At 42.5% G+C, this 26,650-nt stretch overlaps 1 protein-coding gene across 3 annotated transcripts in view; it reads left to right on the forward strand.

Annotated features, from left to right (window-relative positions):
* LOC144681777 (metabotropic glutamate receptor 7-like) overlaps positions 1-26,650 on the forward strand; it is a 697,320-nt gene that overhangs the window by 493,553 nt on the left and 177,117 nt on the right. For 2 of the 3 annotated variants that reach the window (XM_078543769.1, XM_078543768.1), the window contains one exon: positions 17,660-18,595. The exons of the other annotated variant lie outside the window; for it this stretch is intronic. In XM_078543769.1, the coding sequence (XP_078399895.1) occupies positions 17,660-18,595 (936 nt within the window). The remainder of the gene's footprint in view (positions 1-17,659; positions 18,596-26,650) is intronic. 3 annotated transcript variants of the gene reach the window in all.

Consider the following 26,650-nt stretch of genomic DNA (forward strand, 5'->3'; position numbering starts at 1 on the left):
TTACTTACATTTCCATCTGTCAGATCCTGATTTTCAGTGTTAATGTGGAAATTAAAATAAAGATCATGTATGTGGTACTCCAAAGAGGCAATTTGAGGTTATTTAAATTGACAATTTGATACAAAGGAGAGATATTTAATAATGTATAGTTGTCCTTTAATCCAACAACTGCAGCAATAGCTCACAACGAAAACTCTGTTGTTTGGCCTCAAAGCCAAACCTTGTCAGGTCAAGGAACTGCCGATTAGTTGTATAATTAATATGTCAAAAAATAACATGAGGCTGGGCAGTTTAAAAGGAGAATTGAGTGATGACAACATTTAATGCTGTACACACATTTTGACTGCCTAATCACTGACCCTAAATCTGCTTTGAGACATTGCTGGCTACCGACCAGGGTCTGAAGACTGTCAATTACTCAGATCTGGTGAATAGAAAAATGCACTTTGAAGTTTATTTTAATGGATGACTGTGCATGAGGCTTGCCAAATGCCCTAGTTTGAAAAGGGGACACTCCGTTTTCAGGCGTGTCGGTCCTCGGGTTGTGATTCATTTTGGGTCATTGAATTAAACTGAATTACACTGAATTAAATTGTGTTATTTCAACAATTATTTGATTTTCATTTCTATTGTTAAAGGACCTTTGATAAGTCTTCAGTTTGGTGGATCACCATGCTGTGGCATAGAGGCTTTGACCCTTAACTTACTGTACAGTAAGCCCCCAACCTTAGCAATACCATCACTGGAAGGGTCTGTGGAGAAGTAAGGTGATTTCCTATTGGGAAAGGAAGAAAACCTAGAAGAGTACTCTTGCATCAACCCACCTGTAAGAGGCTTGAAAGAGACTGACTGTTTCTCAATCTGACAGTGCTATGTGACATCCAGTGTCCTAAAGGAGGGCAGAGAATAGCGAAAGATGGAAGAGGGTGTGGGGAAGAGTGAGAAGTCCTTTTGGTCAAGCTCACATTTATCCCTATTCATGGTTCTAGTCCACTATCTAATTTATTGGTAATGGTTATATCATATTGGAAGCAATAGCAACTCATTGAGCAGTTGGATTCTGCCTTGTTGTCTTTGTATACTGGCCTGGCGATTGGAAATCTGGTCAATTTATATTCCCAGTGAGGTGATATCTGTTGTTGGCCTTAAAGGTAAGCCATTAATTGTCTAAAGGTCTATTTCAATTAACAACCTAGTAAAGTGATTTTCACGTAAAATGATGAACTGTTTATATTTGATGGATGGCCTTTACCGGCAGAAATGAGGGAGTGCTGCATTGTTGTAGATGCCATCTTTCAGATGTCATATGAAACCAAGGCCTTCTCTGCCCTAGTGGAAATAAAAAAAACTCTTATGACACTATTTGAAAAGAATGAGGTGATGGGGCCTGCATCCCCTTCTCAACTCACACCTTTCCACAGAGAATTGCATGTAAACTTGAAAAGGAGAAATTAGTAGGGCTACAGGAAAGGAATAGGGGACTGGGGCTAATGGGATAGCTCTTTCAAAGAGCCAGCATAGATTCAGTGATGTGATTAGCCTCCTTTTGTGCTGTATTATTCTATTTTTCTATGAAAATCAAGTATTGAATTGTTCATTCATTCGCTGCTCACAAAATTGGCTGTCATGTTTGCTTACATAACGAGAGTGATTACGGTTCACAAGGAATGCTTTGATTGTGAAACATCTTGGGACACCCTGAGGACATGAGAAGCACAATATGAATGTAAGTTCTTCATTTCTTAAATCAGTTAAAAGTCAGTCTGGAAAAAGCTAACAGGTCCAAATGTATTCCCTTCATCATTTATTTGTGCAAGTTAGTCGGGCTGAAAACAGGGTTCAGCTGAGGGAATATTAAGGGAATAAATGTCTAATGAATATTTGGTGGCTGAAGTGTGTTGAAAGACCTGCAGAAGTTCTGCTGCACAGGCCTGAGCAAACATTGAAATAACAAACAAAGGGAGGCCATTTGAGTTAGTGTCAGTTGATGGAGAGCTGCCCTACCTAATCCCATCTTCCAGCACTAGGTTATAAATTCCTGCAGACCACAGCTCGCCAAATAGTCATCCAGGTACTTTTTAAACGGGATGAGAGTTGCTAACACTCTTTCAGATAGTGAGTCCCAGGTCCCTGCCATCCTCTGGGTGAAATCATTTTTCCTCATCTCCCCTCTAATCTTTTTACCAATTATTTTAAATAAACGCAAGCTCTGCATTTAAGTCTTCGTACACAGAGATGGAAAGACATGTTGTAGCGCTGCTTATGAGAGTTACACAAGGAGGAGAATCAGCCAATGAGCTCCACTGTGTGTGTTCTCGCAGGTATTTTGGATTAGAATGCTGAGGCATAGCTAGTTGGAATAAGGATTAATAAATTATTGTGCTGATTCAGGACAATCTTATTGAAACCACAATCAATTACAAAGGGCTGCACTGTAAAGGAGGCAGTTGTCATCCAGTCTACTGGCCATCCCCTGTGAAATAAACCCAACTCGTCCTCATCCTGGGATCAGCCTCCACTGCCCAAGGGTCAACCTCTTTGTTGAGGTGTGGACTCCCATCATGAGCTATGGCCTCCACTGAGCTCTCCCCATCTGAAAGGAAGCCCAGCTATTTAGCTTCCAAGTGGGAAGCCAGCCAGTGACTTCAAGTTAAAATTCCATTGTCTGTGGGGGAACTCCATCCCCTGGTTTCCAGGTGCCTTGGTGATCACCCTCCCTCCAACCCCCGCTCATCCTGTTCCTAATGGGTTAGATCAGTTCCAATCCAGCCCATTAATCAGAATGCATCAACATCTCTCAAGTCGTGTAACGCAGAACATTTTCTTTAAAGCCAATTTTAAATGAAATTCTCTCCTGTTTACATTGTCAATCTGGATAAATTCTATTGGTCTCCTTGGGCTCTGGGTTTTTCATGCAGATGCCAAGTAAATAACAAGTAATGTTTAATAATGTTTGAATAATGACATCTATTATATATGCATATGTAGGGCTATGCAGTTACGGAAATTTCCAGAAGATCCTGAGGAAATATTTCCTTACAAATGTGAGCAAATCTTTTGCCTAATGTAAATTACTTCTAATCCCTAACAGGTGTGTGCATTTTATATCAGTTTAATGGTAGTATTTAGCCCGCTGTGGATCACCACGTTGACATGGTTGAGATCCTGGTGCGTTCCGATGATTCCTTGAGCGATGCCATTGGGAGCTCCTTGCTCCTGGCAGGGCGACCCATGGTGGCAAGGTTAGTGGGGTGGGGGGGGTGCCAAATGACGTGCAGCCCCAAAAGCCCTCATTGGCCATGAAGGTGGGAGTGGCAAAGTAGCCCCAGCCATTATGGTTCGACACTGACCGTCACTGAAACCTGACCAGCAACCTGCTAAGATTGTGTGGACAATTAAGACGCTCCACAGTCTCTACGTTAATCAGACTCATGCTCAGGCTTCTACCTGAGTCCATTTGCCAAGGCCTGTGACAATGGAAAATTGGGGACAGGGACTGAGCTGTGAACCTGGGAGACCCTCAGGGCCTGAGAGAGGGGGATGCAGATGGTGCCAATCACCAGTGCCCGTGATTAGTTGGAAGCCTGGTGATTAGGGGGGGCCTGGGCTCATTGGCCGAGTAGCCTGTCATTCTGCATGGTCAGTGTCCAAAACAGCCAATCAGGCATGTAAAGCATCCTGATTGATGGGCTACTAGGCCAATGATTGCTGTTCTTCATGATGGCTGATAGAGTGCAAGGTAAGTGCCTCTAAAGTAGCTCCCCATTGAAGGCCCTTCCCTCCCAACAGCCCCTCTGAATCCTGAAGTCCTCCCCAAGACCAGTCCCTCGATGTCTTCAATAATGGTGTCTGTGGCCCAGGGCCGCTATCTCCCGGCCTCTTCAAGGTTAATGAATTATCAGAATCTGATGACATTCTTGTGGAAACGTGGAAAGTAACTTTCATAGTAGAGGTGGCATAGCAAGGTGCAGTTTTTCCTATACTGCCATTACATTGCAGGCCGCCCATAAAGCCACAGTGTGTAGACGGGTCAATCTCCCAGCCATGCCCAGAGCCAAAGCTTTCACATGCTTGGCTTTCTCCAGTGTTTGAGAGAATTGAATGTTTGTCTTCCTGCCCTTCCATAATGTAAAACACTATGAGTTTCCCAATACTATCTTGAATCCAAATTTTTTAGCTCCCTTAACAGCTTTGAGGTGGGGAGGGGCAGGGCCCTGGGCTCCACACACCACCGTTGAGGGACTGGACTCAGGGAGGACTTCAGGACTTAGAGGAGAGGTCGGGAGGGGGAGGGCTCTCAGCCACCCAGGGCTCATAGACGTTTACAGCACAGAAGGAGGCTATTCAGCCCATTGTGTCCGTGATGGTCAACAAAGACCTCATTACACTAATCCCATTTTCCAGCGTTTGGCCCATAGCCCTGGAGGCTATGCCAATGCAAGTGAATATCTAAATACTTATTAAATGATAAAAGAGTTTCTGACTCAACCACACTTTCAGGCAGTGAGTTCCAGACTCCCACCACCCTCTGGATGAAAAACATTCTCTTCAACTCCCCTATTAGCCTTCTACCTCTTACCTTAAACCTATGCCCCCTGGTTATTGGCCCCTCTGCTAATGGAAAAAATGCCTTTCTATCCACCCTATCTATGCCCCTCAATCTTATACACCTCTATCAGGTGTATCTCAACCTTCGTTGCTCCAAGGAAAACAACCCCAGCCTATCTAATCTTTCCTCATAGCTCAGACCCTCCAGCACAGGCAGTATCCTAGTACATCTCCTCTGCACCCTCTCCAGTGCAATCACATCCTTCCTATAATGTGGTGACCAGAACTGCACGCAGTACTCCAGTTGTGGCCTAACCAGTGTTTTAACCAGTTCCATCATAACCTCCCTGCTCTTGTATTCTATGCCTCAGCTAATAAAGGTAAGTATCCCAAATGCCTTCTTAACCACCTTATCTACCTGCCCTGCTACCTTCAGGGATCTGTGGGTATGCACAGCAAGGTCTCTCTGATCTTCAATACTTTCCAGGGTCCTACCATTCATGGTGTAATCCCTTGCCTTGTTAGCCCTCCCCAAGTGTATTACTTCATATTTTTCCAGGTTGAATTCTATTTTCCACTGCTCTGCCCACCTGACCAGTCCATTGATATCCTCCTGCAGTTTACGGCTATCCTCCTCACTATTTACCACCCTACCAATTTTTGTGTCATCCACAGACTTCTTGATCATACCCCCTACATTTAAGTCCAAATCATTTATGTACACTACAAACAGCAAGGGCCCCAGCACTGAGCCCTGCAGAACCCCATTGGAAACAGACTTCCAGTCACGGAAACATCCCTCTGCTATCACCCTCTGCTTCCTGCCTCTCAGCCAATTTTGGATCCAACGTGCCACTTTGCCTTGGATCCCATGGGCTCTTACTTTCTTGACCAGTGTTCCATGAGTGACTTTATCAAAAGCCTTGCTAAAGTCCATGTAGACCACGTCAGATGCATTACCCTCATCAACACTCCTGGTTACCTCCTCAAATAAATTCAATCAAATTTGTCAAACGCGATCTTCCCTTAACAAATCCATGCTGACTATCCCTGATTAATCCGTGTTTCTGACCCTTAGAATTCTTTCTCGTAACTTCCCCACCACCATGGTTAGATTGACTGGCCTGTAATTTCCTGGACTTTCCCTTCCTACCTTTTTTACAAATGGGACAACATTAGCAGTCATCCAGTCCTCTGGCCTCACATCTGTGGCCAGAGAGGATTTGAAAGTTACTGCCAGGGCCCCTGATATCTCTTCCCTTGCCTCCCCCAACAGCCTGGGACACATCTCATCCGGGCTTGCGGATTTATCCACTTTTAAGGCCGCTAAACCCGTTAGTTCTTCCTCTCTCTCAATGTTAATTTCCTCTAATATTTCACAGTCCTCCACCCTGATGTTTATACCTGCATTGTCCTTTTCCATCGTGAAGACAGATGCGAGGTATTCATTGAGGACTGTACCCATGTCTTCCGGGTCCACACATAGATTGCCTCTATGGTCCCTAATTTGTCCTACTCTTCCCTACTTATTCTCTTGCTGTTTATATATTTTTAAAAAACCCTTTGGGCTTCCCTTTAATCTACCCACCACTGCTTTTTCATGCACTCCCTTAGCTTTCCTACTCTCCTTTTTAAATTTCCCCCTTGCACTTTTTATACTCCTCCAGGACTCTGCCGCATTGAGTCCTCGGTATCTGCCATAATCTTCTCTTCTTTCCTTAATCCTAACTTTTATGTCCCTTGACATCCAGGGTTCTCCAGAGTTGGTTTCCCCCCTTTGTCTTTACGGGAACATATTTGCCCTGTACTCTTGCTATTTCCTCCTTGAATGCCTCCCACTGCTCTGACACAGTTTTATCTGCACGTAGCTGTTCTCAGCCCACTTGGGCCAAATTGTATCTCACCTTAGTAAAATTAGCCTTTCCCCAGTTTAGAACTTTTATTCTTGGCCCAACCTTAACCTCTTCCATAACTATCCTAAATTTAACTGAGTTATGGTCACTATCTCCAAAATGCTCCCCTACTGATGTGCCTTCCACCTGCCTGTGCTCATTTCCGAATATTAGGTCCAGAACTGCCCCCTCCCTTGTTGGGCTTTCTACATACTGGCTAAAAACATTCTCCTGGACGCAATTTAAGAATTTTTCTCCCTCCATACCTTGCACATTAAAACTATCCCGGTTAATATTTGGTTAGTTAAAATCCCCTACTATAACTGCCTTATTATTTTTACACTTCTCTGAAATTTGATTACATTTTTGGTTCCCTATCTCTCCCTGACTGTTTGGGGGTCTATGGTACACACCCAACGATGTGTTTGCCCCTTTTGTGTTTTTTACTTCTACCCATATGGCCTCATTTGATGATCCTTTCAAGATATCATCCCTCCTCACTGCTATAATTGATTCCTTGATCAACATTGCAACCCACCCTCCTCTTTTACCCCTCTCTCTATCTCATCCGAATACCCTATAACCAGGAATGTTGAGCTGCCAACCCTACCCTTTTAGCCAAATCTCAGTTATAGCTATGATATCATACTCCCACTTGCCTATCTGTTCTCTCAGCTCGTCAGTCTTATTCCTCTAGCTCCTTGCATTAAGATATATTCCATTTAGCCTTGCGAACCTCACTTCTTTCTTATTTAGCCTATGTTTCTTTTGCCTTCCAGGCTCACTTACTAGAGTTTTAACTTCTAATTCCATTTCAGTTTCTCTCCCATCTGAACTACTTTTCAGGATCCCATCCCCCTGCCAATTTAGTTTAAATCTGCCCCAACAGCATTAGCAAACTTCCCCGCGAGGATGTTGGTCCCGTTCCTGTTCAGATGTAACCTGTCCAACTTATATAGGTCCCACCTCCCCCAGAAATGGTCCCAATGCCCCAGGAATCTCAAGCCCTTCCTGCTGCCCCATCTCTCCAGCCACGCATTTATCTGCTCTATCCTTCTGTTCCTGTACTCACTACTGCCTGGCACCGGGAGTAATCTGGAAATTACTGCCTTTGAAGTCCTGCTTTTCAATTTCCTACCTAACTCCCTAACATCTGCTTGCAGGACCTCATTTCTCTTTCTTTAAATGTAACTTGTCCTAACATGGACTACAACCTCTGGCTGTTCACCCTCCCCCTTCAGAATGCCCTGCAGCCGTTCCATAGCATCCTTGACCCTGATACCCGGGAGCAACATACCATACGTCTGCAGCTGCAGAAGCACCTGTCTACTTCCTTCACTAACAAATCCCCTACCACTATTGCCCTTACGCACTTCTTCCTCGCGCAAACCCCCCCCCCCCACCCTCCCCCCGCCCACAACCGAGCAGCTGGACTATTGCCTTGGCTCTCGTTGGCCTCCACAGAGGAACCATCACTCTTGCCATTTTCCAAGGCCAAAAAATGGTTTGCGAGCGAAATGCACTCGGGGGGTTACCTTGCTGCCTGCCTGGTCCCCTTCTTCTGTCTGGCAGTCACCCATCCCCTCTTGAGTTGGCCACCATCTCTACATGGCACAATTCCAGCTGACAGGTTGGGCTCAGCACAAAGTCTTGGGATGGAAATCACAGCTGCTATTGAGTGAATGTGAGTATGAACCCTGAGTCTGGGAGTAAGCTGGACATGCACATGTACACACTCACAAACTGTTCAGTGTGGGAACACACATGCACCCTCCCCCTCCCCCTCCTTCTCCCTCCCTCAAAACCTATTCACACACTGTGTCAGGAGAGGAGGAAAACCGAGGTTGAACGGCAACCCACCTCTGACCCCAACTTTCAAGCGAACTCCGCTGAGGCCAACTCATCGTGTGCACCAATAGAGACAAATGCAAGCTCAGTGTTAATTAAACCCAATTCCTTTGCTTGTCCCTGGTCCTCTCCTCCTTGCCTGGTGACCAGGACTTGGGGCTTAGCCTGTCTCTCTCTAGCTCTGCTTCTTAAACACAAAGGCAAAAAGGTTTTATTAGTTAGTTCTGCAGCTTGGAACTTTTTAATGGTCATTTTTATTAATTACTCATTTAAGTTACCAATTTATTGCTTTTACATTTCTTTTTGCTCAGCATGTTGTTTGTGTTTTCTCCATGCCTCAACTTTTTTCTTTTGAAATTCATGTTTAACGTAGTGCCAATCCACATCTCAGGCAGCTACTGCAAGGTTTCTTGCTTAAGGGGGAGTGACAGGCTCACAAGAAGTCTGGCTGATTTTTGGAGGGCTGGCAAAAGGGATTATTTTTGCTCCTTTAGAAGCAGGAAGTGGTGGGAATGCTCAGCACGTCTGGTGGCACCTGTGCAGAGAGAAACAGAGTTAATATTTCACGTCTCTATGACTCTTCTTCAGCTCTGAAGAAGAGTCATACAGACTTGAAACATTAACTCTGTTTCTCTCTGCACAAGTGCCACCAGACCTGCTGAGTTTTTCCAGCATTTTCTGTTTTTGTTTCTGTACACAATAGTCCAGATGTGGTCTCACCAATTCCCTGTACAACTGAAGCATAGCCTCCTTACTTTAGTAATCAATTCTCCTCACGATAAACGATAACATTCTATTAGCTTTCCTAATTACCTGCTGTACCTGCATATTAACCTTTTGTGATTTATGCACTAGGACACCCAGGTCCCTCTGAATCTCTCAGCTCTTCAATCTCTCTCCATTTAGATAATAAGCTTTTTTATTCTTCCTGCCAAAACATTATACTGCCCACATTATACTCCATTTGCCAGATCTTTGCCCACTCACTTAACCTATCTATGTTACTTTGTAACCCCCCTTACGTCCTCTTCACAATTTAATTTCCTACCTATCTTTGTGTCATCAGCAAATTTGGCAATTATCCCATCAATCCCTTCATCCAAGTCATTTATATAAATCGTAAAAAGTTGAGGTCCCAGCACTGATCCCTGTGGTGCATCACTCGTCACATCCTGCCAACCAGAAAAAGACCCATTTATGTCAACTTTCTGCTTCCTATTAGCTCACCAACCTTCTAAGCATGATAGAAGTCAATAAGCTTTTCTATACAAAAGTCAATACGTTTTTCTAAAGCTATATGAAACCATTCGACCCCACTGTGACTATGGTTCCCAATTGTGGGCACCCAAAGAATGTGACAGGGAGGATTAAAAGGGATGGGGGTGGGGAGCTAAGGAGCCGGAAACAGGAGAAGCACCAGGCCCATGATTTCTCCCACTGACCCTGGAGACCCTAGTCAAGAATCTGCATACAGGCGACAGATACATGAAGACCTGTGTTGGGCTGGAGGTCCTTGTGCAGCAGCATCTGTGACTGAGCAGTCATCTTCAGGATACTTTCTGCTCACCCCAACTGGAAAGGTGAAACGGTGCCCTAAAAATAAGTTGTCCAACTTTCTACTGGCTGGGGAACCACACCCTGCAGGATCACCATCCTCGTGGTCAAAGAAAGAAAACTTGCAAATTGGAATGTTAAAACGCTCAAGATAATCTCAAGAGAGACTGGGAAGAAATGCAGTTGTACCGTGTGAGCTATTAAGACTCCACATTGCTGCCATCAGTGGGACCCACCTTCTTGGGGAGGGGTAGCTGAAGGAACAAGCATGGGGATACGCTTTCTACTGGAAAGGAAAGGCTGACAGCAACTCTTGTGCCCACAAAGTTGCTTTGCTATCCAGAATAGGATCTTGGATGCACTGCCAGAACTTCCCAATTGTATAAATGAAAGACTCATGGCACTTCACCTACAGCTCAGCCGTAACCAATATGCCACTGTCATTAGCACTAATGCACTGACCCTTGATGCTGATGAAGATGTTAAGGAAGAGTTCTATTCCGATCTTAATGACGTCCTCACTGCCACTCCTGTGCTGCAATGAAACCTGGACTATGTAACAGAGACACATAATAGGGCTAGTCCCTCTCCTGCATCCTCCAGATTCAATTGAACAAACTCTAGTTTCCTTCTTGAGGCCAGCTGCACAAGCATTCAAGCAAAACACCTGAAAAATCAACTTCAATGGACTGGACACTGTTTGGCTGAAAAGCGTCTCCCTCACCAGGCCCTGTTTTCTCAATTCTCAAATTGCCAATATTCCAGGGCAGGATAAATAAAATGCTTCCAAGACTTTCTTAAGCTCCCCTTGACACATGGCAGCATTGACATTAATGACTGGGAGGAGTTACTACAATTGTTCAAAATGGTGACAACTTGTCCATCAATCTGCATCACACTTTGAGGCACAAAATCTTCATGATAAAGCAGAGAAGGAAAGAAAAGGAAGCAAATCCTGCACTCTGGTTCCCACCACCTCGTGGGACCAACTGCCCCTTTTGTCTAAAGATCTGCGGGTCGAGAATCAGCCTGTGCCATCACAGGAAGACTCATGGCAAAAACTTGTGACCCTGAGTAGACATCATCCTTGAATCGAGGGACAGCCGACAACCATGACGGTATGTGTTTGGTATTAGTCAGCGTGCGATTAGTTCTGTTTTTCTGGCAACATAAAACGCAACTATTACAATCTCTGAACAATGTCAGTAGACTATTTTCTCTGCCATTGAAATGTAAAGGATGATTGCAGTCATAGAATCGTTCATTACACCATTTTGGGGCTGCTAGACTGAACTCCATTCACAAGACAGAAGAACTATTTGTGCTGGTGTCCTTTGAGTATAACTGGGCACAGGCTGTACACACAAGCCCTGTCAAACAAAGCATTTATGGAACAACCCCTCTGTACACTTTTCAATACTGAAATGAACTTCCATGGGTCAAAAATAAAGGTCAAGAATGAGACAAATAGGGTGAAATGCCAATTATTGCTATGTTGCATGCCTTCAGCTTTGTCTTTCAGAGGCCAATGACAGTCATGTTGAAAATAAAGGCAATTATGTCATAAATAGAGGCAAACTTTAACCTTTTAGCTTTCTGGCTCATGAAGGAAAATGATTGTGTCAAAAATATGTTTCATTGGGTGAACAACTCAACATGTAATCTGTGTAACATGTCATAAAGCCCTATGACTTTGTTTAAAATACATCATAATCTAACTTCAGCTTTCAACTTTATATGCTTCAGTCTTGAAAATACAGTTGTCTACTCTCAGACAAGTTCATCATTAAAGAAAGCTCTGGTAACACTGATCATCATAAGTCAATATTCTAACTGTTCACTTGTGGACAGGAATGAATGTTCAATTATGGGCACATTGAGTGCAGTCTGTTTTGCTAATCCACGGTGAAATTGTCTTGGGTACTAAAAGGGCTACTTCAACATGATCTTGGCATTTACAACCTCATAATGACAGACTGCACAGGAGAACATTATAAACAGTTATTTGTTTTGCTGTTGGCTTCACAGTGGTTTCCCTTCCTGTGGCTTTTCAGTGCCAGTCTTAAGACAATCCCGTCTGTCCTGAGGTATCTTTCTATCATTTCTATACTCAGTTAGTTCATGGTTCTTTACTACCAACCCAATGATGATTACACTTATCCAGCAATCTTGCACTTAAGATCCTGTGCCTAGAGCATTTTTTTTATTTCCGTTGCCTTTAATAAAAGCTAAGGAATTGGATATGGCAGGATTTTGAACAGAAGCCTTTCATTGCTAAATCTTCTGTTTGAACCCAGACTACAAGATGAGGTGTAAATCTTTTTCATCCTGACCTAAACATCCTGTGTGGAATGATCTTTAGTAGTCTCAAGTCAACTCATATGTATCCACAAAACCCTTTTGTATTGGACGATCAGCAACCAAATTCATTCAGAGGTTATGAGATAACATGTATGCGAAGTTTAGAAAAATCAGTCACACTGTTGCAATGGATGGTGCCTTTTTTGAGCATTGGGCTCAGATATAATATGTCCACTATGGCTCAGTGTTATGAATCTTGCCTCTGAGTCAGAAAGTTGCAAGCTCAAGTCCCGCGCTGGAGAATTGAGCACAAAGTCTAGGCTGACATTTCAGTGCAGTTCTGAAGGAGTGTGGCACTGTTGGAGGTGCCGTTTTATGGATGAGACATTAAAACAAAGCCTCTTTTTGTCCTCTTAAGTGATTGTAAAAAGATTCCATGGTGCCATTTGAAGAAGTGCAGCCTGGTGTGCAGGCCAACATTTATCCCTTATCCCTTAACCAATATCACTAAAACAGAGGATGAGACCTTGCTGTGTGCCTATTGGCTGCTGTATTTTCTACATTACAATAGTGGCCGCACTTCAAAAGTACTTCATTGTCTGTAAAGGACTTTATGAAAGGTGGTATGTAAATGCAAGTTGTATCTTTCCCCCTCCATATATATATATATATATATATATATATATGTAGTAAATAATTTTTAACATGAATTTAGTTGCACAAAGTAGTTTGGATTTAAAAACTGGCTTCAATTAGCAATAGCTGGGACATTAAGTTCCTTTAGCTCCAAGGCCAATGTACAAAACTGTCAAGAGGTATTTATTGTTCCTTGGGTTCATTGAGCTTCCATTGGGTGCTGTTGCCAGTATTCCCAAATTAATGAGGTTAGAAAGGTACATGATGTCTGACTCAATCCCTCTTACAATATTAATTTATGCAAGCTTGTAGACTGGTTAGTAGACTCATCCTTTATTCCTATATAGCCCATCAAGCATTCACTGTTTATGCCTTATCTACTTGAGTGGTAGAAATGGTTCCTATTTTGAGTGCCTGATTTTTGGATATAATCTATTTTGATTTCTAAATGGGTCTGCCTCCATGTCAACAAAAAAGTAGAAGCTGAGCTATATGACCTGAAGTAACATGGAGAGACTGCGTGGAGTCTGGTCCATCTAATAGTTCATCAGAGACTTCATTCAAAAATGATTTAAGCAAACTTCCAAAGACTCAAACATATCATTGTTTATCAAACAGTTTAAGTCAAGTATTGTACTGCTAGTTTCTTGCCTCTTTGACCAAACTTCTGACAATCTGTTTTATTATCTCCTTATGTGACTCAGATTTTGTTTGCTGTCCCAAGGCACTTCGCAAAAGGGTTTTGCCAAATTAGAAGTGGTATATAAGTGCAAACTGTTGTTTTATAATTATCTTGTAAATACATTTGACAAAGTAAACTGTACATTATGGTCTCATGACGTGTTATTTGCTGCCTTTTTGGAGTAGATAGGAGAACACGTTGCAAGCTCACTCGTGTGCAATAGCATGGAAAATGCTATGTATTATTCCTCTAGTGCAGTACCCAGTCACATCAGATATATGGGCGAAAGTTTTAGTTCATAAGAGATTCAAATCTGCTTATGGAAATTGTTTGTTTTGCTGTGGGCAGGAGTTAAGTGCCGGGTGACTGCCCAAACTCTGGCAAGCTTCAAATCCTTTCAAATAAATGATTAATGACTTTGTCAATATAATGAATTTCATCCAACCGCATTGGAAATAACTTTGAAAGGAATTTGTGTTGCTAAGTTCTTTTGAGGGAGTGGGCGTTTGAAATCAGGATGATGAGCCTCTATTAAAAGAAATAAAATTACTCTACTCTGGGTTTATATGGAGCATTTGTATGCTGCAACAAACATTATATATTTAAAGTAATTTTACATAAATATCCTAAGTTTTCTTTCAAGAATTGTAAACCATAAATTAGTTGTAGGAGCAAACCAACTGACACTTCCACAAAAGAGAGTACCCATTTGCTACTTCTGCAAATGTAATGCACTATTCAAATACAAATTGGTATGTTTCACTGTCACTTGAAAACATGAAACTGCTCACAGGTCTAATAAAATGACTGTCTCCCTGGGCCATTTGGTTTTCAGCTCATGCACTACAACACCAATTGGATTTATGTAGTGCCTTGAATGTATTAAAATGTATTAAGGTACTTTGCAAAGTGTCATCAAACAAAATTTGACACCGAGCCACATAGAGCTATTAGGAAAGTAACAAGGTAAGTTTTAAGATGAGTTCAAAAGAATGAAATAGAATGCCATGTTTTCATAATGATATAAAGGCACCAATCATTCATTAGGGATTGGATAAACATGTTATGGGTTTATTTATTGAGACTAGGCACATAAGAACAATTAGATAAAGGTACAAAACTTGAAGACATCAGCAGCAGAGCTGTGTATTCTGCTTACAGACCTAAGTGAAATTGAGGCTGGATCACATGGCACACTTCCCTTCTAGTGATGACATGCTGCTACCCCTTAAAGGCATATTACAACTGAGGTACAAAGGCGGAGGGAATTCCAGATCTTAACACTTTATATAACAGTAACAATTTAAATGACTTCATTGCTCAATACTAAGCAAGGGCATCTGAATTACCCCCAAGGTAATTTTTTGCGAGCCCCAGGTACAGCAGGTAGTGCCTGGAAGGGTCCCATGCTCAGGGTTATAAGTGATGGCCAATGGTGGATCTGACGGATTCTACAGCAGTGAAGGTGGAAGACCTACGACCTCAAGGCAATGACTGGTTGCGGGAAAGCAAGAGATCCTCTAGGATGAAGGTTTTTGTTACTTTCAATCACACGTGAGGAATGCAATGGGAAGCCACCTCATGCTTCCCATTTCCCTGGTCAAATATGGTCAGTACAAACAACTCTTTTTAAGACAACAGCATGAACGGGGTTGGCAGCACTCATGTCAATGCCTCACTCAGTATGGGCGTCCATGAACTAAGAGAAAGAGGCCGACTGCGAAGGAAGCAGCTCGATAACGTTAAAGACTGTTTTAAGCAGAACCACAACAATGAGGTCATCCACTGTTGCTATGATCAGAAAGTTTGGAAGACCATGATCACCCACATCACTTGGCATGGCACTTAGATGATAATGACTACCAAAATAGATTACATATACCTTAAAAGTGTTTCATAAAAATCTGATTGCTCTCCTCTCTCTCTGTCTCTCTCTTTATTTCAAGCTTACTTTTTTATCTACTAAGTCTAGTTCTCCTAACCCTTTTCCAACTTTGAAACTAACTTTGAAGCTTTTACTTTTTATTCTTTCTACTTGTGTCTCTCAATATGTTTTGGAGGTGAAACAACTTTTGTGAGGTGATTGTCTAAGAGCTGAGCACTGAGACTTTTTTTTAGCAAATCAAAACCAAGCATATTGATGGTTGGTAGGAGAAGGAGCTGTTGAGGAACAATCAATGAGGTCAATCGGCCCCAAGAAAATTAACAGGTCCGATGAATAAAATTAACCATTGGCAGTAAGGATTGATTCATAAAATATGATAAATAACTTGGAATACAATTCTGAAGCTAGATAAAAAAAACTTTGCTTAGAGCATTGGTAAATTATTCCTATTAATTACATTTCAATGAGATGCCATAAATGAAGAACCAGCTGAAAGTAGAGTCAATTGAACCTATGAACTCTTCCCAAATATTTCTTCTTTCTTCTTCAGTTCTCTGCCTGAAGACAGGTGTGGCCCACAATGCTGTGATCTCCTCCATGGGTAGGGCAAGCAGGCAGATTCCAAATCCACCCCCCTGTCAGAACGGGGATCGAGCCACATGCTGTTGACACCAACTTGATCCACACCAGCCAACTTGTCCCGAAAGAGTCTGAATTGCTGTGGCAACCTACACTTTTACATGCATGTTGTAGCCTGCAGCTATGGATAGTGTTGATAGAAAGATTAGAGGGGAGATGAGGAAGTTTTTTCACCCAGAGGGCTGTGGAGGAACTGGAACTCATTGTCTGAAAGGGTAGTAGATCAAGAAACCCTCAACTCATTTAAAGTTATCTGGACATGCACCTCAAATGCCTTAACCTGCATGACTATGGACCAAATGCTGAAAAGGCTAGGTGGCTCGTTTTTCAGCCAGTGCAGCTATGATGGGCCAAGTGGCCTCTTCCTGTGCTGTAAACTTTTTATGATAGAGGTGCCAATTTCTTTCCATCACACGGCTGACTAGTAATATCTCCCACTCTTACTGCCTGCCAATGGCATATTGTGAAAAGATTTGCAACTTGATACTCAACCAGTTTTGCCACGTTTTGAATGCACCTTCCTTGGACATTAAGTCCTGGAGTAGGATTTGAACCTGAAGCTACATGACCTCCTTTCCCAGATATTTAAGTGTGCACAAATAATAGTTTCTTTAAAAAAAAATTCTTGATCCTTAACAAATGAACAGGAGTGGTATGGTCATCCTTGCAAAGGGCTTAAATACCAACACATCTGAGTTTAGAAATTAGGTGTAAGGTGGAAAGTCTGTTAGAATATTTCTACAAGGTATAATAAGAGTTATGAAATATGATACCAGCTAAGTTAAATTAAGTGGACAGCATGAATATAATTACAAAGAGAATTGACAGTACAGGAACAGCCATTCAGGCCAACAGGTCTATTCTGGTGTTTATGTTACCCCAAGCCACCTTCCACCTTAACTTTGCCTCACTCTATCACCATATGCTTTTCATTTTTTCCTTCACATACTTATCCAGCTTCCCCTTAAACCCATCTATGCTATTCACCTAAACTATTCCTTGTGGTCACAAGTTCCACATCATAAGCATTAACTGAGTGAAGAATAGATTCAAAAGCTGTCTTTCTGGAAGAGAAAGCGCCTGTTGGTTAGGTGGGGTTCATCCATGAATGATGTCTGCTTGTTGGTCCTCCTTTCCAAAGTTACTTGGAAGCAGAATCTTTGTAATAAAAAAATACATTCAAGCACATTGAAGTATTGGAAGGAGCCCTTTGGTCACATTGGGTTCTAGATCTCCCTCGATGCACAGGGCTGGTTGGTTGCAAGAGCTTCACATTCCTACAAAGTTTAGTTCCACCTTATCCAAGCTTGCTTTGAATTTTCAGATCCAGAACTTGAAAAAAAATGGCAGGAGTGAGATTTGCACAAATGTTGAAGATGTATGATGTTGATGAAGGATCTCCGAACTTGATATATTTTATTGATATATCTGGGACAGCATTCACTTTTTACTTTTTTTTGCAGGGGGCAGTGTCAGGAAGCAGTGAGAAGAGATGATTTATCATACAATTTCTCTTAAACGCAGGCCACGTGCAAATATTTACTACAAAATCTGTTAGGCCGAGCACAGCTAATCTGGTCATGACAGGCGAGACTAGTTCATTCAAGACATCTGGGTAGCATGATTCCAAGATCGTTGAAACGTGCTGAGCTTCTTATATCTGCCTTTTCACAGGTAGAAGATTTGCAGTGGGCGAGAGGAAGCCACGAGCTCCCTACCTCCGTCTGCAGCTTGCCGTGCAAATCTGGAGAGCGTAAGAAGATGGTGAAGGGCGTGTCCTGCTGCTGGCATTGTGAGCTCTGCGATGGCTATCAGTATCAACGAGATGAATTCACCTGTTCCCTTTGCAGCTACGACATGAGGCCCAATGAGAACCGGACTGGCTGCAGCCAAATTCCAATTGTGAAGCTCGAGTGGCATTCACCGTGGGCCATTATCCCAGTGTTTCTTGCCATGCTTGGAATTATTGCCACTATTTTTGTGATGGCTACTTTTATACGGTACAATGACACGCCAATTGTACGGGCGACAGGTCGCGAACTCAGTTATGTTCTTCTCACTGGAATATTCCTTTGTTACATCATTACCTTCTTAATGATTGCTAAACCCAACATGGGCATTTGTTCATTCCGCCGCATCTTCTTGGGTCTCGGCATGTGCATCAGCTACGCGGCTTTATTAACTAAGACAAACCGGATTTTTCGCATCTTTGAGCAGGGGAAGAAGGCTGTGACAGCGCCCAGGCTCATCAGCCCAACCTCCCAGCTGGCAATCACATCCAGCCTCATCTCAGTCCAACTCCTCGGAGTCTTCATCTGGTTTGGGATTGACCCACCAAACACCATCATAGACTATGATGAGCAGAAGACCTCAAATCCTGAGCTGGCTAGAGGTGTCCTCAAATGCGATATTACAGATTTACAAATCATATGCTCCCTGGGATATAGCATCCTTCTAATGGTGACATGTACTGTTTATGCCATCAAGACAAGGGGCGTCCCAGAGAACTTCAATGAAGCTAAGCCTATAGGATTCACTATGTACACTACCTGTATAGTATGGCTTGCCTTCATTCCAATATTTTTTGGCACTGCTAAATCAGCAGAAAAGGTAGGTGGATTTTTTTTTGCTATAATCTGTTGGTTCCTACTGAAAACATAAGTTTGAGTCAATTACTGTGTTTAACAGATTTCTTAATTGCATTTATTTAATATTAGTTGCTGTAGTTGTTAGTTACAAGATGATTTTGGTAAGCCCAGTTGTTTGTCTTCGTTCCATGGTGATCAATTTAATCATTAACATTCTGGGCAATTCAGTAACAGTGTTTATTACCCGCAGTGTCCTGCCTGCTTTGGTTTTCTTAGTGTGAATATCTAGTATGATGTGCATTGTCCTTATTTAATTTCTACTGTTTTACTTCCTTGTGTATTACCTTACATCTTCCTGGAGCTGGGAATTCAAGGTCTGGGTTGCACACTCATCCGTAAATATGATCAAAATTGCTCCATAACCATGAAATAGGATACAACATTCACTGTGTTGGGCTATATGATGTCAGACCCTCTGTCCTTACCGAGAGACAGTGGCTCATTTATTTACTTTAGTGCTCTAGTTAAGTATCCTCATCAAAAACCAGACTAATGCCACAAATAGGCAGGTTGTCTTATGAGGAAATGTTGGACAGGCTAGGCTTGTATTCACTGGAATTTAGAAGAGTAAGAGGTGACTCAATTGAAACCTTTAAGACCCTGAAAGGTCTTGACAGGGTGGATGTAGAGTGGATGCTTCCTCTTGGGGGAGAATCTAGAGCTAGGGGTCACTGTTTAAAAATAAGGGGTCGTCCATTTAAGACCGAGAGGAAGAGAGTTTTTTTTCTCTGGGGGTGGTGAGTCTTTGGAACACTGTTCCTCAAAAGGCAGTGGAAGCAGAGTCTTTGAATGTTTTTCAGGCAGAGGTAGATAGATTCTTGATAAGCAAGGGGGTGAAAGGTTATTGGGAATAGGCAGGAGGTTCCAATCAGATCAGCCATGATCTTATTGAATGGCAGAGCAGGCTCGAAGGGCTGAATGGTCTACTCCTTCATGTAAAGCTCCAACTTCTCTGCTCTGAGGAATTAAGGAACCTTGTCCAACTAAGGAACTCATGCTTAAGGTAGTTGCAAAGCGTAATTTTGACAATTGGAGCTTTCAAAATTGAGATCACTGAATATTTGTTAAGCATGGGTATCAAGGAGAAAGAGCTAAAGCAGGTAAATGGAGTTTGGATACAGATCAGCCATGATCTAATTAAATAGCAGAGCCAGCTTAAAAGGCTAATTAGCCTACTCTTGTCTTAATGTTCCTAGGCAACATCGATATTCATATTGCAATCTCACTGAAATATTTGATTACTTGCACGGGCTGATCCAATTCATTTCTTCTGCTATGGTTTACTAATAAATCCATGGTGTAGATTTGAAGTGATAGCTGTATATGTTGGAGTTGTCTTTCTTACTGTTTTAAAATATGTTACTGGGAATTTCGGACATAACTAAGATCAATATTGGATAGTGACAATCTACAATAGTAATTTTTTGAGTGAAAAAGAAGTGTGATGAGCCTCCATTGTCCCTGTTTGAGCAGGTGATGATGGACTTTTGCATCAGAAATAATGTTGTATTCCCTTAGTGCTGAGGAGAGAGATTAAGTTTAAGGTTTTAAATATTGCACAATGTGTGTTATCGATTGCTTTGTCAAGATTATTAAAATGAACAGCAGTCCATTATTTCATTTTTAAAATTCATTTATGGGCTGTGGGCGTCGGTGGCTAGGCCAGCATTTATTGCCTAACTCTAATTTCCCTTGAGAAGGTGGTGGTGAACTGCCTTCTTGAACCACTGCAGTCCATATGGTGTAGGAACACCCACAGTGCTATTAGGGAGGGAGTTCCAGGATTTTGACCCAAGTAGCTGTTCTCTTAGGATGTAAAAGGCATCACCATGTCTTGCTTGAGCCCATTAAAGAGTTGGCTATCATGGAGTACTGAGGTGTATGAATCTCAGTCAGATGGACCCATTGTATTTCTTTAATATTTAGAGAAAACACCACCATTTTATTGTTCCCATACTCTTTTCCATTTGTTTCCACTTATTTGAACACTGTATCCTCATTCAAACCAAGGCCTTGTATAAAATACAAGTATAATTTTTTTCCGGATTCTTTTATCATGGACCTCACTGCTCAGAACGGATGGATTCTGGTAATGCGTACTTGATGTGATAGCCTATCTAATGAGCTTCTCTGCTGCAGGTAAAGAGAACACCGTTTATCCCAACAGGAAACTAACAGTGTGATGACATGAATTTTGGAGGCTGGTTGTTATTTTTTCTAGCAGGGTTTCAGGAATCTTAACAAGGTGTAGCTGGTGGCTGGACTGATCAAATAAATGAATGACTTTGTTGGATGCTCATCATGTTCCTGATGTACATGATTCAAATAGTTTATGCTTTAAAAAAAACCTAAGGGACAATGTCTGTTGTTTGAAGTGAGCTTGAAAAAACATGCATGAAAAAAGGATTTCCCAGTTTGTATAAGTAGCCATTCTCTTAGGATGTAAAAGGTATCACCATATCTTGCTTGAGCCCATTAAAGAGCTAGCTGTCATGGAGTACTGAGGCGTACGAATCTCAATCAAATGGACCCATTGTATTTCTTTAATATTTAGAGAAAACACTATTATTTTATTGTTCCCATACTTTTTTTGGATTTGTTTCCACTTATTTGAACACTATCTTAATTCAAACCAAGACCCTTTCACCATTCACCCTTGTGTTCATTGATCTACAATGCTTCCAGGTCCAGCTGCACCTCAGTATTTTAAAATGCTCATCCTTATTTTCTAATTCCTTTCAATCCTCTCTATCTCTGTAACTTCCTCCATACCTACAACCTTCCAAGGAAAATGCAATTCTTCAAATTTTGTCTCTTGAACATCCCCTATTTCCTTCGACCCCCATTGGTAGCTTCTGTCCCTTGCTGTCTTTCTTTTTTCTTCTCTCTCTCTCTCTGTCCCCCTTTTAACACTCCTTAAAACCTAGCTCTTTGACCAAGGTTTTGGTCACCTGCACTGGAGCATGAATTTGGAAAATTGATCCTCTTTTCTCTGCCTCTGCACCCAACTGTATTTTCACAACTATGCGAGTAAAAAGCATCAGAGATTTCCAGCATCACGGATGCCAGACTTCAGCCAATTCAATTCACTCAGCCTGATCTTAGGAAACAGCTGAGTGCACAGGACATAACAAGGCTATTGGCCCCAACAACATCCCAGCTGTGGAGCTAAAGATTTGTGCTCCAGAGCTAGTTGTGCCTCTGACCAAGCTGTTTCAGTACAGCTGCCACACTGGCATCTATCCTACAAAGTGGTCAATTGCCCAGATATGCCTTGCCCACAAAAACCAGGAGAAATCCACTGAAGATAACAAACAGGCCTAAGACTGATAAGTGGCAAGTAACATTTGCCCCACACATCTCCCTTTGACATTCTACAGCATTATCATGGTCAAATTTCTTACCATCAATATCCCAGGGCATACCTTTGACCAAAACCTAAACTGGACACAAGCATGTAAATACTGTGGCTCCAAGAGCAGGTCAGCTGCTCAGTGTTCTGACTCCACAAAACCTTTCCATTACCTACAGATCACAAATCAGGAGCGTGCTGGAATAATTTCCACTTTCCTGGCTGAGTGCAGCTCCAACAACACCATCCTGAGATGGAAATATATTGCTGTACCTTCATCGTTGCCGGGTCAAAATCCTAACAGCACTGTGGGTGTATCTACACCACATGGACTGCAGCAGTTGAAGGCAGCGGCTCATCATCTCCTTATCAAGGACCATTAGTGATGGCCTTGCCAGCAACACCCACATCATGTGAATGAATATTTTTTAAAAAGAGTTAATTCCTTTTAAAAATGGCAGACTGGAATTTTGTACGAAATTTTAACGTGCTTGTTGCTAATGGATGCTAAAACCTTTCTTCATCGCTTGGGCACTGTCACTCACATCGACTCCAATTGCAGGCACCACAGTGCCAGCGATATATATCTACGTGTTTTGCATTCACGGAGAAGTATCAGAACTTTTCAAAACTTTCTCAAAATAATCACCAATTCCAGAACACAATATTACACTGCTATGGCAACAAATCCCCAACACACCACAACTTCAACTGTTCTGTCGAAAGGTCATTGACCTGAAATGTTAACTCATGTTTCTTTTTCCACGGATGCAGCCTGACCTGCTGAGTATTTCCAGAATTTTCTTTTTTTACTTCAGTTTTCCGGCAACTGCAGTGTTGTTCTTTTGACAACTTAAACCAATGGTTCTGAAACACTTTTGTCTGCGGAACACTTAGGTGGGGCAAAAGACCCTGTGGACCGTCCACTGCTCCTGTCTGACTTGCTTTTGCTTGCCATTGCAAAAACAAAATCATCAATGATGCTGCTTTTGATGAGGTGATGTCTGGTTCCAAGCTGATGAGCTTTGGTCTCATATCAGGTTCCACATTCAGCCCCTTCCTCTCCTTTGTTCTCAGCCCCACAGGTGTTGAAAATCTGATCTCCCAGTTGTACTTTGAAACAGTAACATAAAGCTTGCTTAGAAATTGACATTGTTGTTGCTTGCATTTATCACCAATCATGCCAAGCACATAGGAGCAGGTCTGGTTGTGTGCCGCCACACAAGTGGTGATGAAGGTTTAGATTTGTTCTTGCGTACAGCCTCAGCCATGGCACTGGATGTCAGTGACTTGCATTTTGGATCAGCTCGCAGACCACCTGGAGGACCGTTGCAGACACTGAGGACTACTGACTTAAACCTCCTCTGCTTCCAATCCTTTCCTGTTTATGACTGACTTGTAACAGTTGTAACATAACCAAAGGCCTTTAGCATTTCGTGTCCTTGACCAAATGATCAATGCAGGGTTTTCTGGGCGTCACTACATCAATAACTGTGCCATCAATACCTTAATTTCACTGGACCTCGAGTAGCTTCACATTTATGTAGCAAATGCATTGATTTGGACTTTCACCTCTGTGGTCAATATATCACTTCTCCTCGGATCCACCAATGATGGATGCACTGCTGCGAAGGTGATTTCTCATATCCATCTTCCTGACCCACCAGCAGAATAGACAGAAGCGAGAAGGGAGCTTTAGGGTAGGGATATTGAGAAACTGAAAACGGAAAGAATTAGGATTGGTGTGGTTACATTTTGTTACAGTGCTTGCCAGTGTGAGTTAGTGGCTCATAATGGATGAAGGACAGTGGCAGAATTTTGATTCGGTCTCTGCTTTATGTGCCTGGAATAGACAAACAATTTGGGTCATAATTTGCACTTTGATGTTCAAAGTTGTCTCAGTGTAATTTAAGATGATATGTTAATTCCTGTTTGCTTTCAGATGCTGACTGACCTGTGCATTTCTAGGGTTTCTTGTAACACTTATGCCGATTATTATTCAATGAGACAAGTCAAGATGAGAAAAGGCTTTTAGACCCATTGAAGTTCAAGTCACTCATACCATAACTTTTCCATTATTGTAGTGACTTGCATTTGAATATTTTCAGTGGGTTTGGCTCTACTTCCTCATCAGGCAGGTTATTCCAAATTATTTTCTGCATGTCAAGATGCCCTTCTGAATATATGCCTTAAACTTAATTTCACAAACTTAACAGGAAGTACTGCTGTAGTATTTAAAATGGCTGCATCATCATCATAAACCCTCAATTCTAGAGAACTGGGTGAATTAGATTCTGTCCTTTGACCTAAGGAACCTGTGTCCAACTGCCGTCCTGCCTGATGGGATGTAAAGTCTCTTCTATCTGCTAGCTCCAAGAATTCCATGTGAAATGAATTTCGGCAGTCCCAATCCACATCCCACTGGGCACTGACCCACAGGGCAGAAAAAGATTTACGAGAATGGTTCCGGAGTTGAGGAGCTTGAGTTATTGAAAATAAACTGGAGAACTTTTTCACACAGCGTGTGGTCAAGGTCTGGAATTCATTGCCTGAGAGTGGAGACAGATTCAGTAGAGATATCCAAAGGGGAATTAGACTGTTATTTGAAATGGAACAATGTGCAGGGTTACAGGGAGAAGGCAGGGGAATGGCATTAGGTGAATTGCTTATTCGGAGAGCCGGTGCAGACACGACAGGCCGAATGGCCTCCTCCTGTGCTATAACAATTGTGTGATTCTGTGAAATGCTCCAGAGATGGAATGAGCGATGGAAGCATTCTTCTCAGGTTAGGTTCAAGGTACGTTTTTGGGGTAGGTTAGTGCCGGCACTGAGTTCCTTAAATGGGAAGAGTTCAGTTGTCCTTCACTAATGTTCCTAGTCTTGCTGAGCAATAGAAATATTAGATTCATAGAATCATAATGGGCCAAATTAGATACACCCTGAAAATGGGCATAGGAATCACGATGCGTGATTAATCTGCATCTGTTCACTGCACGCCAACTTTGTGCTGCCTGTTGTTTAAAATAACTTCAGCATCCTGCCAGCACTAACTACACCTGTGACTGGCTGAATGCCTAAGCAGGAGGCTTAAAGCATAAGTGGCTAGCACCACTTAAAGCTAGTCCGCACTACTTATAGGGGAGGTGCATTGTGGCTGGAGCAGGCAGTGAGTTTGACCTTGGAAACATTGAAGGATGGCACAACATTGGGGAGAGTGGGCTCCAAGGTTTTCAGTTCTGCTTCAGAGGGCTTGGTGGAGAAGGTGGAAAGTGGGAGAAATGCCCTATATCTGCAAAAGGCAAGAAGACACTGCAGGCACATGGAGGCAGTGGGAGCAGATAGCTGTGAAGTACAAGACCCGAGGTTCGGAGTGTAGTGCCGCAAGAAGTTCCTTGATGATTGGTCACGGTCACAGAATGCTGTCTTAAATCCCATATCCTCCCAACTGTGGCATTAACCTTCAAAGTAGCATAAACCACTTGTCCTCTCTCAGGAGGACGGCATTCATTCTCCCAACTCTGCCACTCTGCCTGTCACCTTGCTGGTGTCTGTCACCCAGCCAGCCCAGACTGTTGCTGTCCACACCAAGATAGTGTAGTCCACAGCCAAGCTTTCTAGGTCTAGAGATACTCAAGGCCATTCTTCAAGGCCATCTGCAGCCTCCTCCAATGCAGCCTTCACAAACATGCTGTAGTCACTAGGGTGGCACTGTGTAAGAACACTAGGATGGACAAAGGCACATGGAGGCCACGCACAAGCGTGTGATTTATTGACTTTTGTGTGCAGTATGGAATGATTTCATTTATAAATGTGGTTTATTTTGTGGTAGCTTTTATTTTTATGTTGTAGCTAAGCGAAGGCTTTGCTGGTCAATAACAGAGGGAAGATACATAAGGTCTGAGATTGTTAGTGACTGGGGAATTGGGATTGTTAGTGATTGGAATCATATTTAGTTGAGGTATTCATGGACAGCAGGGTCAGAAAGGGGTTGTGTAGGTTGCCTCCTCTCTTCCTTATCCTTCTCCTGTTTCTCAGCTGCTCACTGTATAGATAGTAACAAAGAGTACTGCCTTATGATGATGGGGTTTCACAGCATACAGCAGACAATTACAAATTGAGTATTTCAAGGCACTTCCAGAGTGGAAGTGATGGTTCAGTACACTAATGGTCTATTCTATCACTTTTCATAAGGCAGCATGGCTTTCATTGTATGCAGGCTGCAGGTTTTTATGGGTAGCACAATGGAGTCATCAGTCATGTGGTTAGCGATGGCGCTTGTAACATATTAGCCACCCCTTGGCTTGTTGTGGAGGCAGCTGACACAGTGGACTGAATGAAGGTATCATGACTGCTGCCAGGAGACTGGACATTGACCTGTAAGATTTGCCCCCTATGGTCACACACCTGCATGTTGAGGGAATGGAATCCCTAAGGGTTCCGATATAGGGCAGAGTTGATGTCCGACACCCACAAAGCGATGCAAGTGAGGTCAATGGCATTCAGCTGTACGAAGAAGCCTGAAGTTCTAGCCAGGCCATGTGCTCACTCTACTTGCTTCTCTCTAGCAAATGAGAATGAAATTAAGTTAGCTATAACTGAATAGAGGGCATAATAACACATAAGTTCATCACCAAGTCACTTTCACAATTTCTGGCAAAGTGATTC

The sequence above is a fragment of the Cetorhinus maximus genome, chromosome 6, assembly GCF_964194155.1.
Source record: "Cetorhinus maximus chromosome 6, sCetMax3.hap1.1, whole genome shotgun sequence".
NCBI lineage: Eukaryota > Metazoa > Chordata > Chondrichthyes > Lamniformes > Cetorhinidae > Cetorhinus > Cetorhinus maximus.